At 35.1% G+C, this 13797-nt stretch overlaps 1 protein-coding gene across 1 annotated transcript; it reads right to left on the bottom strand.

Moving 5' to 3' along the window:
- Positions 1 to 215: 215 nt before the first annotated feature.
- On the bottom strand, positions 216 to 13403 carry LOC114654891 (achaete-scute homolog 4-like). The gene is made up of 2 exons (XM_028805736.2): positions 13191 to 13403; positions 216 to 2148 (listed from the first exon to the last, which is right to left on the bottom strand). The coding sequence occupies exon 2, from the start codon at positions 2146 to 2148 to the stop codon at positions 1588 to 1590; it is 561 nt and encodes a 186-aa protein (XP_028661569.1). The 5' UTR covers positions 13191 to 13403; the 3' UTR covers positions 216 to 1587.
- Positions 13404 to 13797: the final 394 nt, after the last annotated feature.

Consider the following 13797-nt stretch of genomic DNA (forward strand, 5'->3'; position numbering starts at 1 on the left):
TTATTGGCTAACTGGAAAGATTACAATATGCAAGCTTTCGAGGCAACTCAGGCCCCTTCTTCAGGCAAGATGATTACATCTTGCCTGAAGAAGGGGCCTGAGTTGCCTCGAAAGCTTGCATATTGTAATCTTTCCAGTTAGCCAATAAAAGGTGTCATTTTGCTTGGCTTTTCTTTACATTCATAATGGCTAACACGGTACAACACCCTAGTACTACTTCTAGAATATGATATTCACCTTGGCTATTAAAGGAGCTTGGCTAGTGATCGTTTCAGCTGAACCTGAATGCAGTGTGGTAAGCCCAGATCATAACGGTTTTGCAATGAAGTAAACCTTTTCTCTGTTACGTGATCCCCTCTGATTTTTAATTATTTCAATCAAACAATGTAAACATTATTTATTTTAAATGCCATTAATGATTACATATTCATTCCCTTCAATTAAAATTGTTTTCTTTATACATTAAAACACTTAGAATAGCTTTTTTGCGATATGCATTAATTGATGTGTGACACTGCAAGTTCCACCATAATAATGCCTTACCTGGTAAAATGTCTTGTAAATGATTGTTCATGTATTTTGCAGCTTTGAAGAAATGGCTATTAGATGTGTGGTAATTAGGCTGATGGATTGTGAAGAATTTAAGTATTGCAAGAGATAATAGGAAAAGAACTGCTTCTTTTCTTTCTTTTTCCTTGCTTACCCTCTTGAAAATGTGATATTATCTGCTTGGAATTTGCACTCAGCTCTTTGACATTTTTATGTTTATCTTAACAACCCCCCCACCACCACCGCCACCTCAGACCCTGTTTAACAAAATCATGGCCTCTGAAATATGCATTATTGTAACTGAATTCTCCAAATTTCTTCCTGCTATGGCTTCACAGTTTTGATGTTTGTCTATGCTTTCTGAGAGTGAAAAACAACCATTAGATGGTTCTGTAGAATGCTATTCCTGCTTTAGCTATTATCAATGATCTCCACCATCTGTTTTTAAATATATAAAGGTCGATCTCTTTCATGTCTGTGAAACTTGCTGGATATATGAAGATGTATACAACCTACTGTGTAATTAGAATAATCCAGTATGTTACAGGGAAAATGAACTCCATATTCTCCAATGAACGTTGGCGTAGAAATTTTGAAAAATAATACCATAAAGAGAGCAGTTCAGCTTTTTAAATACAATGTACACTTTTTGGCAACAATTCTAGATACAGGTTCCCAACCAAGCAGTAATAAAGTTCCAATTTTTTGTATTACATTACAGAACACCATCAATGTCTTTGAGTTTTGGGGGAGCTCATATCTAGACGCCCATGTCTTTTCTTGGCAATGTTCCAAAACTGATAATTCCAAAACAGTACTGTGGAGTCCAGAGTCTGTTGGATGCAATGTTTTAGGGTTTGTCCAAGGAGCAATAACAGTTTTATGCTCTGAACTCAATGCCAGTTGAGTACAGAGTGCTTTGAGGTCCAGAATGGAATACTGATTGAATGCTGATTTTTTAGTCAGTGAAGCCCATTTCCTGAGAGTACCAATGAAGAAAATAATTTTCAACATTTAATCTAGCAGTCTGATTTTACCTTAGGTCATGTCATCTGACTCACTGTAAGGTGAAGAGGTTGATGAGGTCTTGGATTCCCCATCACTATTGCACTCTTTCCTCTCTGAAGGAGCTGATGAGCCACAAAGTCCTTTGGGAGGCAAAGACTTTTCTTTTGACAAAGCTGAAGTCTGAAGATCCAACAGATTCTGGAGGTGCTTGATATAGTTAATTGCTGCCCTTAGGGTTTCCACTTTGCTAAGGCGCTTGTCCTCAAACTCCTGTGGAAGATGCTCACGGAGTCGTGCGTAACCTTCATTGACACAACGGACCCTTTGCCTCTCCCGTTCATTCCTTTTTCTAATGAAAGCTGGTTCAAAAGAATAGTCATAAACTCCTAAGTGGCCAGGAAAAGGAATGTAGGATATTCTTCTAGAAAATCCATGGCTGTAAGCCTGGTCCAAGTAAGAAGGGTCAAAGGCTACTGGCACAGCAAATGGTTCTCCAAAGGCAACTCCAGGGTGCTCTACTGGAATGCTTATAGGTGAGGTCCTTGGATAAGGGAAATGGCCCAAAAATGATCCTGCTTGATTAGTGGCCATCTAAATCAAAAACAGATATTTCAGGTTATTAGTGCTTTTATTCCACAACACTTCTCTAAAATCCTTAAACCAGTTTCTTTAGATCTATGCTCAAATAAGTGATCCTTTGAAATATGTTTAGTTGTAGAATTGCCTGAGCAAGTTACAAAAAAAATAATTGCTTCATTAAGTCAAAGGAAAATCCAGGGTGCTTAAGAGTTAATCATCCTCACCTGCATGTTTAAATATAATGCCTTACAAATTTCTTCTGATACAGCCTGTCTCAAAAGGAAGCAGTAAACAAAAAATCCTCTTTAAACAGAAGGTCTATGATCGTCGTTTAAGTAATCAATCCTTCTCTGACAAAATTGCCTTTAATATTGCTTTATAATCCCTAACAGTATTTGATGTTACTGTAATCATTGGATCATGCCTAAGACTGCACTGTTCAAAGCTTCCAGCTTTTTCAAAGATTAACATACATTATTATATATTGATGGAAAAAGCTCTTTTTCAAATCTTTGGTTTTATAGACCTTAAGTTTATGAAGGCTCTGTTGTGGTTTTTAAGGTAACGTTTTTGCAGGAAACAACAAAATATTATTTCAGATATTATTTATTTCACATGCTTGCTATATTAACATAAAATTAAAATTCAGTGCAGTTAAAATGTGAAATGATGTCTACTTTTAAAATGTTAATTGTATAAACATGATTAAAACATTTCTTTTCAGTATCTTAAAATTTAGAACTGATTACTACATAACATATAAGAGGTTTAAGTAGCATGAAAATTACAAATCTGTTTTTATACATGTATATATTGGTGAAATATATTTTTCATGATTTTAAATTTAGAAACACAATAAACTCTTCTTAATGGTGTTTTTCAGATTTGGGTTTAGTCCAGGTATTTATCCCAAAGACCATTGTGTAGGTAAACAATATAAACTCAGATTATTTCACATTTGAATGTGCAACCTGCCAAGGCTGTCCAGTTTAGCCTTTTGTGTTTGCAATTGCAATTAACCGTAGACTATTTGTTTTCGGCAAAAATAAATGTAATTATAAGGCAAGGAATGGTACAAAACTTTGGATCTCTATTTGAACAATAGGATTCTATTCATCACTAATGTATCATTTCCAGTCTTGACTTTCACAATTTCTCTAGATTTGAAATGAATCTGGAAAAAGTGGGCTTAGCATGTAATGATGTATTAGAAGGAAATCTGTTAACTGTTTCAAAACAGTTTAAGTATTTGGAGGATACACCGAAAATTAAAGATCTTTTTAATCACAATTTTGGTTGATTGAAAGAACTAAACAAGATGTCAGTAGTTATGGCCAACTATTCGCCTTTCTATAGCTGGCAAAATGAATATCCTTCCAAAATGTTTATTCTTGTTATTCCTGTTTTACAGTATTCTTATTATTAACAAATCTTTTTTTTAGCTTGATTCCATTATTAGTTCATTTATATGAAAAGCAAAAAGGCCATGTGTTAAAAAAAACAACTTTACAAATGTCAAAATTAGAATGGCCCAGTGTTGTCTGATTTCTGCTATATTATCAAGTTGTGAATATTTATAATTTGAGAAAATCAAAAGAAGAAGTGTGTTCTAAATATGCTGTTGTCTGGTTAGATCTGGAAACAAAATCTTGTAAGAAGACCTCTCTGTATACTTTGATCTGTGCTCCGGTCTTTATTAATTATCAGCAATTTCCTAGTGCATCACTCGCTCAAAATATGCAACCAATGTAGAAAACATTGCTGCTCCATTACAGAACAACACTGTATTTTAGCCCTAACTGACCTAGATAGTATTTAATTCTTGGAAGACAATAGGTATCTCAACCTTCAGAGATCTTTATATTGATAATATGTTTTCATCTTTTGATCGGCTCTGTTGTAAACATGGAATTCCCTTAATGTACTTATTTTTCTATTTATAAGTTAGTAACTTTGTAAAACTGAATTTGCCAAACTTCCCTAATCCATTACCTCTAACATTCATACTTGAAAATATTTAAACTGGTAATGAAAAGAATATTGGCAGGATTTCCAAGTTTAATCAATTAATGTCACAGTGCTTACCGCCAGACTAGGCTAGGTAGCTTCAGACTCGCTTGGGCATATCTTTTGGGATTGTCCAAAATTAAAATCATTTTGTGTGGTATTTACCGTCATCGCAGATCATTTTACAGCAGTCTTTGGAGTCATTTCAGACAAGCTTAGTCTATCTTGTGAAAAACTGATCATCATTTCATACAACACGATATTAGTGCGCCATCGAATTCTACTCAGTTTGAAGAATCCAAATGCACTTTACATAATACACTCTACAAATAATATTTTGAATTAACTGGCTGTTAATTTTGGTCATCAACACAAAGGTTTAAATTCACATATACATTAAAATAATTACACAGATACTGGTATCACTTATTTTAAAGGCATTTATATTGCATATATTGTTAATAATCTTCTTTAGTCATGAACACTTCATGGTTTTAAATGTAACTGTAATTGTAATTGCAGTTGGAAATTTGCAGTATTCTGTGAATGATGCTAAATTAATTAAAGACTGATTTATTTAGCCCTCTGCATTTTAGAAGCACTCACTCTTATAACTTTGTTTTGTTAAAGTTACTTTTATTCATACTTGAGATTTTTAGAAATCACAAGCTGTCAAATAGCATTTTCACAATACTTTGCTGCCTTCTAGTGTATATCTTTCTTGAACTGTTAAACAATCTAATGACTTTAAAATGAAAATCATGCAGAAAAACGAATCACCCTTTTCATTTAATTTTCATTTCTGGAGTGACAGCAGTATGTAGTTCTTAAAATTAAATTTTATAGATCAGTCTTTCATTTTTAAAGTCTCACCTGTAATTTCCACTGCCAACTCGCAGCATGTGAAATAAATGGATCAAATTTTGCTTCTTATAAAAAACTAAATCCACCACATACTGCATTATGTTTACTCCTCCCCTAACTGTGAATGTGAGATAACAAGATATGTCAGATCAGTTATATTGATTTAATTATTGTGTTTAGTCTGAAAATATGTTTTTACCTTACAGATTTTGCAGTGGTCTGCTTCTGAGAAGGCTGTTTATATTATATTCACTTTTCTCCCTTAGAGAATAAAACATACTGTATTTTCAATTGCTATTCAACACAATATAATTTAAAAGGTCATTTTATAAAGTTGGGCGGCATGGTGGCACGGTGGGTAGCACTGCTGCCTCGCAGTTGGGAGACCTGGGGACCTGGGTTCGCTTCCCGGGTCCTCCCTGCGTGGAGTTTGCATGTTCTCCCCGTGTCTGCGTGAGTTTCCTCCGGGCGCTCTGGTTTCCTCCCACAGTCCAAAGACATGCTGGTTAGGTGGATTGGTGTTTCTAAATTGGCCTTGGTGTGTGGGTGTGTTTGTGTGTGTCCTGCGGTGGGCTGGCACCCTGCCCGGGATTGGTTCCTGCCTTGTGCCCTGTGTTGGCTGGGATTGGCTCCAGCAGACCCCCGTGACCCGGTGTTCGGATTCAGCGGGTTGGAAAATGGATGGATGGATGGATTTTGTAAAGTCACTATGCTCCAATAACTGGTAACTTCGTTAGCTGAGGACAGTACTTTCAATATAAAACTAAAATTCAATTTGACTTTTTCTCTTCATTCAGAAGTTTCACATTTCTGTCATTGTTGTTTCCCCTGTGAAAAGAGATTCAAACAGGGTGACGTTCTTCAGTGCCTTTTGTTTCTGCTCTTCATTATGTTACACCTTATTTAGCCCGATTATCTTAACAATTTTGAATATCTGACTTTAATTCGCAATTTTAGTTTTTAGATGGCTCTCTTCTAATATGGTGAACCTCTTAAATTGATCATGACAGAACAATATACCAGACACCATTGATGGTGGAATAAAAAGTAAGCACCACTGCTTGCTGTTGGGAGCCGGAGCTATTGAGCCCCTGAGCCAGAGAGTGATTGCAAATGAACAATGGCTGCAGATAATTACAGCTGTTATAATATTATGTATTTTTTTTGCAGGAAAGAAACACTGATAATTAATACTTACTAAACAACGAAAATGATAGAGGTGCAACTCTTTATGGAAACTTCCACCTTATTTGCACTTTCAAGGTATTTGTATGTTCAGTGATATCCATATATAATTGAATCCAGTTATTTCTTGTGACATGTGGAATTTAAATAGGCAGCATTAAGCAAACATAGGACCGACCCTGGTCTGGCCAAAAGTAGCTTACAAACATCCAATGTACGACTGTACATTATTGTGGAACTCAAATGTATTTTAGTACTGTATATGCCAACCCAAGTTCTAAATATATAAAGACACACTGAAACAAAATAAAATGGCATAGCAGTCTAAAACCTGTTTATTTAATTCATTCTTTTGGAGAAGTGGAGCCTACCCAGGCACCACAGGCCACATGTGCGGAAACAGCCTAGGGCAGTGCTGGTCAATTACAGAGCCCAGTCATGCAAATACCTCCACTTACGGTGAGCCCAATGTGGAAGTGTCAATTAACCTACCAGGAAAACCAGAGCACCTGAAGAAGAACCCATACAGATACTCAGAAAGTGTGCAGATTCAAAAAGGACAGAGACTGGGCATGGGATTTGACACTGTGTGCCACTGTGCTACCCTGCATCTGAAATGCATAACAGCAAATAGGGTATATACGGACTAAATTGCAAATTTGTAGAGTCCATCTGCCTTTCCATTTTCAAACCTGCTTAACTCAAATCAAAATTGTGTGGGCATGAGCCTATTACAGTAGCACTGCATGCAAGCCATGAACCTGCCTTATACTCTATTGTAGGGCACACACACTCATTATGGTCAAATGTTTATGTGACCAGATATAAAAGTCAATGGAAAATGGGAGAAAGAAACAGACTTCCCAGAGGAAAACTCACACATACAGAGAGAACATACAAGCACACAGACAGGGACTGGGCTAGGATTCAGACGACCATGCTGTTTTATATACAGTCAAATCTAGTTTATAACGAATCATTCTCAGGCATGCTATAATAAGCACATACATACACAGATTAACAGAGATAGATAGATAGATAGATAGATAGATAGATAGATAGATAGATAGATAGATAGATAGATAGATAGATAGATAGATAGATAGATAGATAGATAGATAGATAGATAAAAATGTGCACGGCCCAAAATCTATATCTATTTTGTTATGAGAAACAGATCCCTGAACTCATTCCTACTGGTGCTGCTTGCTTTGATTTTGTTCATAATTTTTAGTTTTTAAGCAGCCTTCTTTTGATACTTGTACAATGAACACTGTATGAGCTGCTCATTTATGATGCTTTTATGCCTGACCTTTGATTTAACTGTAAAGAAAAACAGTATAAGATTAAACAATTTACATCTCAGCTAAAGGTTTCATTAAAATATATTTTGTTACAAAAATAATATCCAGTAAGTGTTTCTGACTCTAAGAGCATATACAGCATGAGTCACTTGATTAAAGAAAGAGTTCCTCTAAATGCAGGTATTAAAGCGAAGTTCAACACCCACATATTACGTGGCACATATTCATAAAAGTAGCAATATAAAGAAAGTAATTCACTTTATATTTGAAATCTACTTAAATACTTACTAAATACTAATACTAAATTGGATTGTGATTTCACACTAACAACATGTTAAATGTTATACTAAAGTAAGACTGATGAGTTTTGTGCTATAAGCATGCTTTCTGTTATTTATTCAACTGTGGCATTTACAGCAAAATAGTATATAAATAAATAAATAAATAATTTTACTTCCATTAAGTTACATGTGTTCTGCTGTAAAAGACAAAAGAAAAAAAAAAGTTGGAGAATAAAGCAGGCATTTCATTCACCTCTGAAGTGTATTCCTTAAAGCAGGATGAGACCTGTTTTGGAAAAGATTAAAGAGTCTCGGAATTAATGGTGTAGTTGGTGCATACATTTTGCAGATCTATCCCATTTCTTAAAATCTTTCTTCTCTATTTCAGCTTTAACAATTAATTATTTTTGAAGTCTCTGAAAGACCACAGATAAAAAGAAAATAAAATTTAGCCTTCAGATGTATTACTTTTGCACTTGCTTGTTTATTGTGCATACAGCTGAACATGTAATATTATGGCAAAACCATATATTAGTGATTATATTAGTGAATATACTTCTATTAGCATATTCTATTGTATTTCAATTTAAAACCAAAATAGAGAAAACTATGGATAATGGTGGAGAGACAGTATGACTTTTTATAGTATGACTATGCCCATACCAATAAACTGACAGAAATTGCTAATATAATGCCTTTGCTGAGTAGCTTAACTTTGTCTAAAATGTTTTTACAAAACTGTACTGTTCCCATTATGGTTTTTCAGATCCATTAAGGCAATTGATTTGAGAAGATAGAAAACTTTCCTTATACTAAAATATTTATTGCATTTTTATTCTTCACTTACAAAACCAAAATACTTTAACTTACTAAGTACATGTACATTAAGTTAAAGAAGTGCTGTGTCTAACCCATTCACACACCCATCCATTTTCTAACCCACTTACTGTATCTAAATTGATGAGATGGCATGGCATGAATCCTGTCATAGGTCACCATCTCTGTGAAGTTTACACATTCTCCTGTCTCTACATACAGTACATTTTCCTCCAGGTAGTTTAGTTTTCCTTTCACATCTCCCAAAATCTGCAGGTTAGGCCAAGGTTGGTCTTTTCAAACTGACCATGTATGAGTGTGCATGTGAGTGTGTGCATGAGTGAGCCTTGCAATAGGCTCATGCCCTGCCCATGCCTTGCATCCAATTCTGCCTGTATTGTCTTTGAACCCCTAAAACTCTTAATTAGATTTAGAGAATGTAAGAATGTCATTTTATGTTACCAAACTCAAGATTTTAAAGAGGTTCTGACTTTCCTGTCAATGATGGGAAAAAGACAAGTGTGGTTCCAGTCCACCCCAGGACACAGTCATGAACTTATCCTTACTCCTTCCCCAATGGTCCGATTTGGAGTCTTGCCTAACCTATACATCTTATTAACCTGATTGACAACAATATCTGCAGATTAGTGGTGATTGTGCATAGCTTCACAAAGGAGAGCTTGAAAGAATTAGAAGACGATATGAAATGTTTTCCATCCATCCATCCATTTTCCAACCCACTAAATCCGAACACAGGGTCACGGGGGTCTGCTGCAGCCAATCCCAGCCAACACAGGGCACAAGGCAGGAACCAATCCCGGGCAGGGTGCCAACCCACCGCAGATGAAATGTTTTCTCAAAATAGAATTCAGTGCCTTTTAAGTATAGAGTATATAAGAATAAGTGCTTGAAAATAGATTTGGCAGTATGTTATACAAGAAACTAGACTCCAATACAAATTCTCTTTTTTGCCCAATATTACTTGGACTATCTCCCAAAATACTAGCTAGTTTAAGCAAATTTAATAGATGTTGTTAGATCATTGATGTATAAATGGTATAACTGGTCTTTTGAACAATGAAGCAATATAATGGATGGAAAATATCTTTGATCATCCACGTCCTGTACAATGAGATTGTATGTGAATTTTCTGTTCATACCACCCACCCACCCATTTTCCAACCCGCTGAATCCGAACACAGGGTCACGGGGGTCTGCTGGAGCCAATCCCAGCCAACACAGGGCACAAGGCAGGAACCAATCCCAGGCAGGGTGCCAACCCACCACAGGATACACACACACACACCAAGCACACACTAGGACCAATTTAGAATCGCCAATCCACCTAACCAGCATGTCTTTGGACTGTGGGAGGAAACCGGAGCGCCCGGAGGAAACCCACGCAGACACGGGGAGAACATGCAAACTCCACGCAGGGAGGACCCGGGAAGTGAACCCAGGTCCCCAGGTCTCCCAACTGCGAGGCAGCAGCACTACCCACTGCGCCACCGTGCCACCTGTTCATACCAAATGACAATGCAATTTTTTTGTGTCATGAAAATCTCAACAAGGTCATCTTATACTTGCTGTGAATTTCAGACAAAATGCAATGGTTCATAATATTCTATAAAGACAGCATTTATTCTTAAAAAGCAGAGAGAGGGTAAAATTATTTTATTGAGGATTCCTATTCCAGTTATCATGTAGGACAACTTTTGATTCTTTCTTTTTCTCATTACAACAGAGCTGTTATTCTGTTTATTGTGATGACCAAGCTTTCTGATGTTATTTGCTGATCTGCTGAATAATTGACAGTAATATTTAAAAAAACCCTTGCAGGTTTAGTTTTTTTTTCTCCAGCTTATTTGGTTTCTTTCTTTCTTTCTTTCTTTCTTTCTTTCTTTCTTTCTTTCTTTCTTTCTTTCTTTCTTTCTTTCTTTCTTTCTTTCTTTCTTTCTTTCTTTCTCTGTCCTCCTGGTTATCTTGTTACTTACTCATTATTGTTTGTGCCTAACAGGCCTAACATAATTTGTTTTTCTTTTCTTGTAACTATTTCTTTGACACTTTGTAAAGCACTTTGAGCTACATCTTGTGCATGAAAATGTGCTACAGAAATAAATGTTGTTATTGTAATACAGTAACCCAAGCATCTACGCATCATTTTGTTTGAAGTCAAAATGTATGTCTGCAACATGAGGAGCAAAGTTGGAACTAACCTTGGAGCAAATGCCAGTCAATCAGGAGGCACTTTTATACACAATCCCACACTCATTGTGCTGATTCAGAATTGTTTTTGAACTGAACTTGCATGTATTTGATTTGTAAAAAAGTCATGCTGCTTGAAGAAAGACAATGGTGTGGTACAGAATCAAACCCTGCTCCCTGTTCATACAATAAATTAGTACTAACCACTGTGCCACTCTTCGTAGGAAACTATTTGCTCATTCAATTTTTCTACCTCAGGGATTGACTATGTATTACTTATATGTGGAATGTAAGTTTAAACATTTAATTTAAGCATAGAATATTTGTTTACATGTATCTTATTGACATGTACATGTAATTGGAGGAAATAAATATTTAAAAATCATATTTATACTATTAACAAATGCCTAGATGATACAAAACTAAAAGTATTTAATAACTCTCTGTGTGATGTTAAACTCACAGCTCTGTATTTATCATCATTTTCTTAATTCTATCAGTTTTGCACATTTCAGTCTTCAGTAACAAGACATTAACTATTCTTTTGTTACATGCTTATTATTCATTTAAATAATATATGTATATAATATGTGTAATATATCTATATACTGTATGTAATCAATTAACAAGGTGTTTATTAGGTTAGATTAGATTAAATTATTTTAGATAAATTTTATTAATCCCAAGGGGAACTTTACATGGATGCAGGAGTGTAAACATAAAAAAACAAGGATACAAACTCAGAGGACAAACAATACAGCCAAATCAATCAATCAAGCAAGCAACCGATCAATCAGTCAATAATGTAAACTGAGCAGAAATTGCAAAATGAATTTAGTTTGGTGCATTGGGAGGAAGCATTGAATGCTTAGTTCAATGTTTTAGGTCATGGAAGGTTGAAGCCTTTGTCTACAGCATCATGCTGTAGTCAGGAGCCAAAGTCCATGTTCTGACGCACACATAACTCCATTCTCCCATGCAAGGCCAATTAGGAATCAGCCATTAGCCTAATGTGCACGCTGCAGGAAAACAGGATACTGGGAGAAGAACATGCAACATGGATGCAAACAGTGTCCTGGCCAGAATTTGCTACCAGCCTCAGGAGGCTTTGAGGTGGTTGTGTGAACTACGGTACTAACATGTAACTAAATTTGACCATAAAAATCAATAATAGTTAATAATCTATTAGAGCACTTTGAGCTACATTATTTGTATGAAAATGTGCTATATAAATAAATGTTGTTGTTGTTATAGAAAGATTTTAATGACAATTTAGCATTTTGTATTTGTTGCATTTTTTATTGCTGTGCCATTATGACCATGAAACAATATTAGCAGGATTTGTGGATTTTAATTAATATTTAGCTCTATAGCTTTATACAGGTTGATGTTTTTTCCATGCTAAAAGAAAATTTAAAATCGAAATGAAGGATAGAGATACAGCATTTCAGCTGTATAAACTTCATCTTTAACTTGGAAAACTTCATCTTTAACTTGTTCTACTAAACCAACCAGATAGATAGACACTGTTTACTATAGTATTCTTTTTATAAGTCAGTCTAGAACATTCTGTAAAAGGCTACCAATGAAATACGCTTTTGTCAATCCCACTCTATAAAGTATAGTTCAGGGTCTCAGGGCACAACCCAAACTATAGAAAAACACCAGATTTCAATTTGTATAGAAATACTGTTTAAAACATAATTAAAAACATTTTCAAATGTGTTTTGAAAAGATTTTTGGTAACCTGCATGCTTTTCTGTTTCATTGCCTGATGTTTTTTTTTTGCTGTGCTTGTGACAAAATTATGATGAACTGGTGAAAGTAATGCACTAAACTTTGTGCTAATTTTAAAATTAAGAAACAATATATTAAATTGACATATTATGTACTCCGCTTTAGAAGAATTTAAAATTTAAAAATTTAAAGCTAAAAACATTTTTTAATTGTGTTCCTTCTAGTGGTGCTCTCAGAGTTACAGTGTTTTAGTGGACAATCGAACAAAAAGCTATATACATAAAATGTATTATAGTTGTTGTTGAAAATGCTATAACTATTTGATATTCACTTTTACCTTATTTGAAGGTGCATAATGTCAAATGTGGTTTGGCAATAGCTAAATCTTTTCTTGCTAAAGTGTTAGGTAATGACAAGCTGCAGAAAAAAGTTAAATTCCAAAGAAAAGAACATTAGCATTCACCCCTTCAACTTCTTGGGTGCATACTACTCATGCAGTGTCTATAAACTAAAACTGTATTATAATAATAAGTGCAATTGCAATTAACTTAATCTTTAATATGCAACTGAACCCATAATTTATAAATACATTTTAAAATACCACAGTCATTAAAATCACACAAAAGCTATATTAACTATAAATACATTTTCTTACCTTTCGAGGATTTTTTTTTGTTTCATTTACACCATTGACGTCCAAAGTCACATTCACAAATTAACTTGCAAGCAAAATCATAGTTCAAAAGCAGTTGGTTAACGTAAATGGTGTAGTTTAAACCCTGAAGCTTAGCAAGTGCTATAAAAGAGCTTGCAGATAGGTTCCTCGTCTGAGACTGTGAAGGGAGGAGAGACCCTGTTTGTCACTACATTTTTTTAAGGCCAGGTAAATGAGATGAGATCAAAAGAAAACAACTGAGACAGACAGCTCAAGCTTTGGCCTCCACCCACAAAGTCTTTTTGAAATTGCAGATTTACCTCCTGCATAATCCCTTAGATGGGATCAGGTTTCAACATTAGAGGTATTAAGGAGAAAATTGAATAACTGCATAAAGCATGGTAGACTGACAGGGAGTATAGCTTTTAGGAGTTGAAAGGTTTCCATGTTTTGTGAAGTTTTCCTGCAAGCATGCAGGTAGGCCAAATAAACTGGATATTGTCTACTTAAGGATCCTTACTGATAATTGTAAACATTCGCCTCTATGAACAGGTAACAGGAATTTTGCAAAATATGGTTTTGAGTCTACTTGAGTATATATAAATAG

This window comes from Erpetoichthys calabaricus, chromosome 1 (assembly GCF_900747795.2).
Source record: "Erpetoichthys calabaricus chromosome 1, fErpCal1.3, whole genome shotgun sequence".
Lineage (NCBI taxonomy): Eukaryota > Metazoa > Chordata > Cladistia > Polypteriformes > Polypteridae > Erpetoichthys > Erpetoichthys calabaricus.

Coding starts and splice junctions, on each gene's coding strand:
- LOC114654891 (XM_028805736.2), bottom strand. CDS start 2,148: ATGGCCACTAATCAAGCAGGATCATTTTTGGGCCATTTCCCTTATCCA.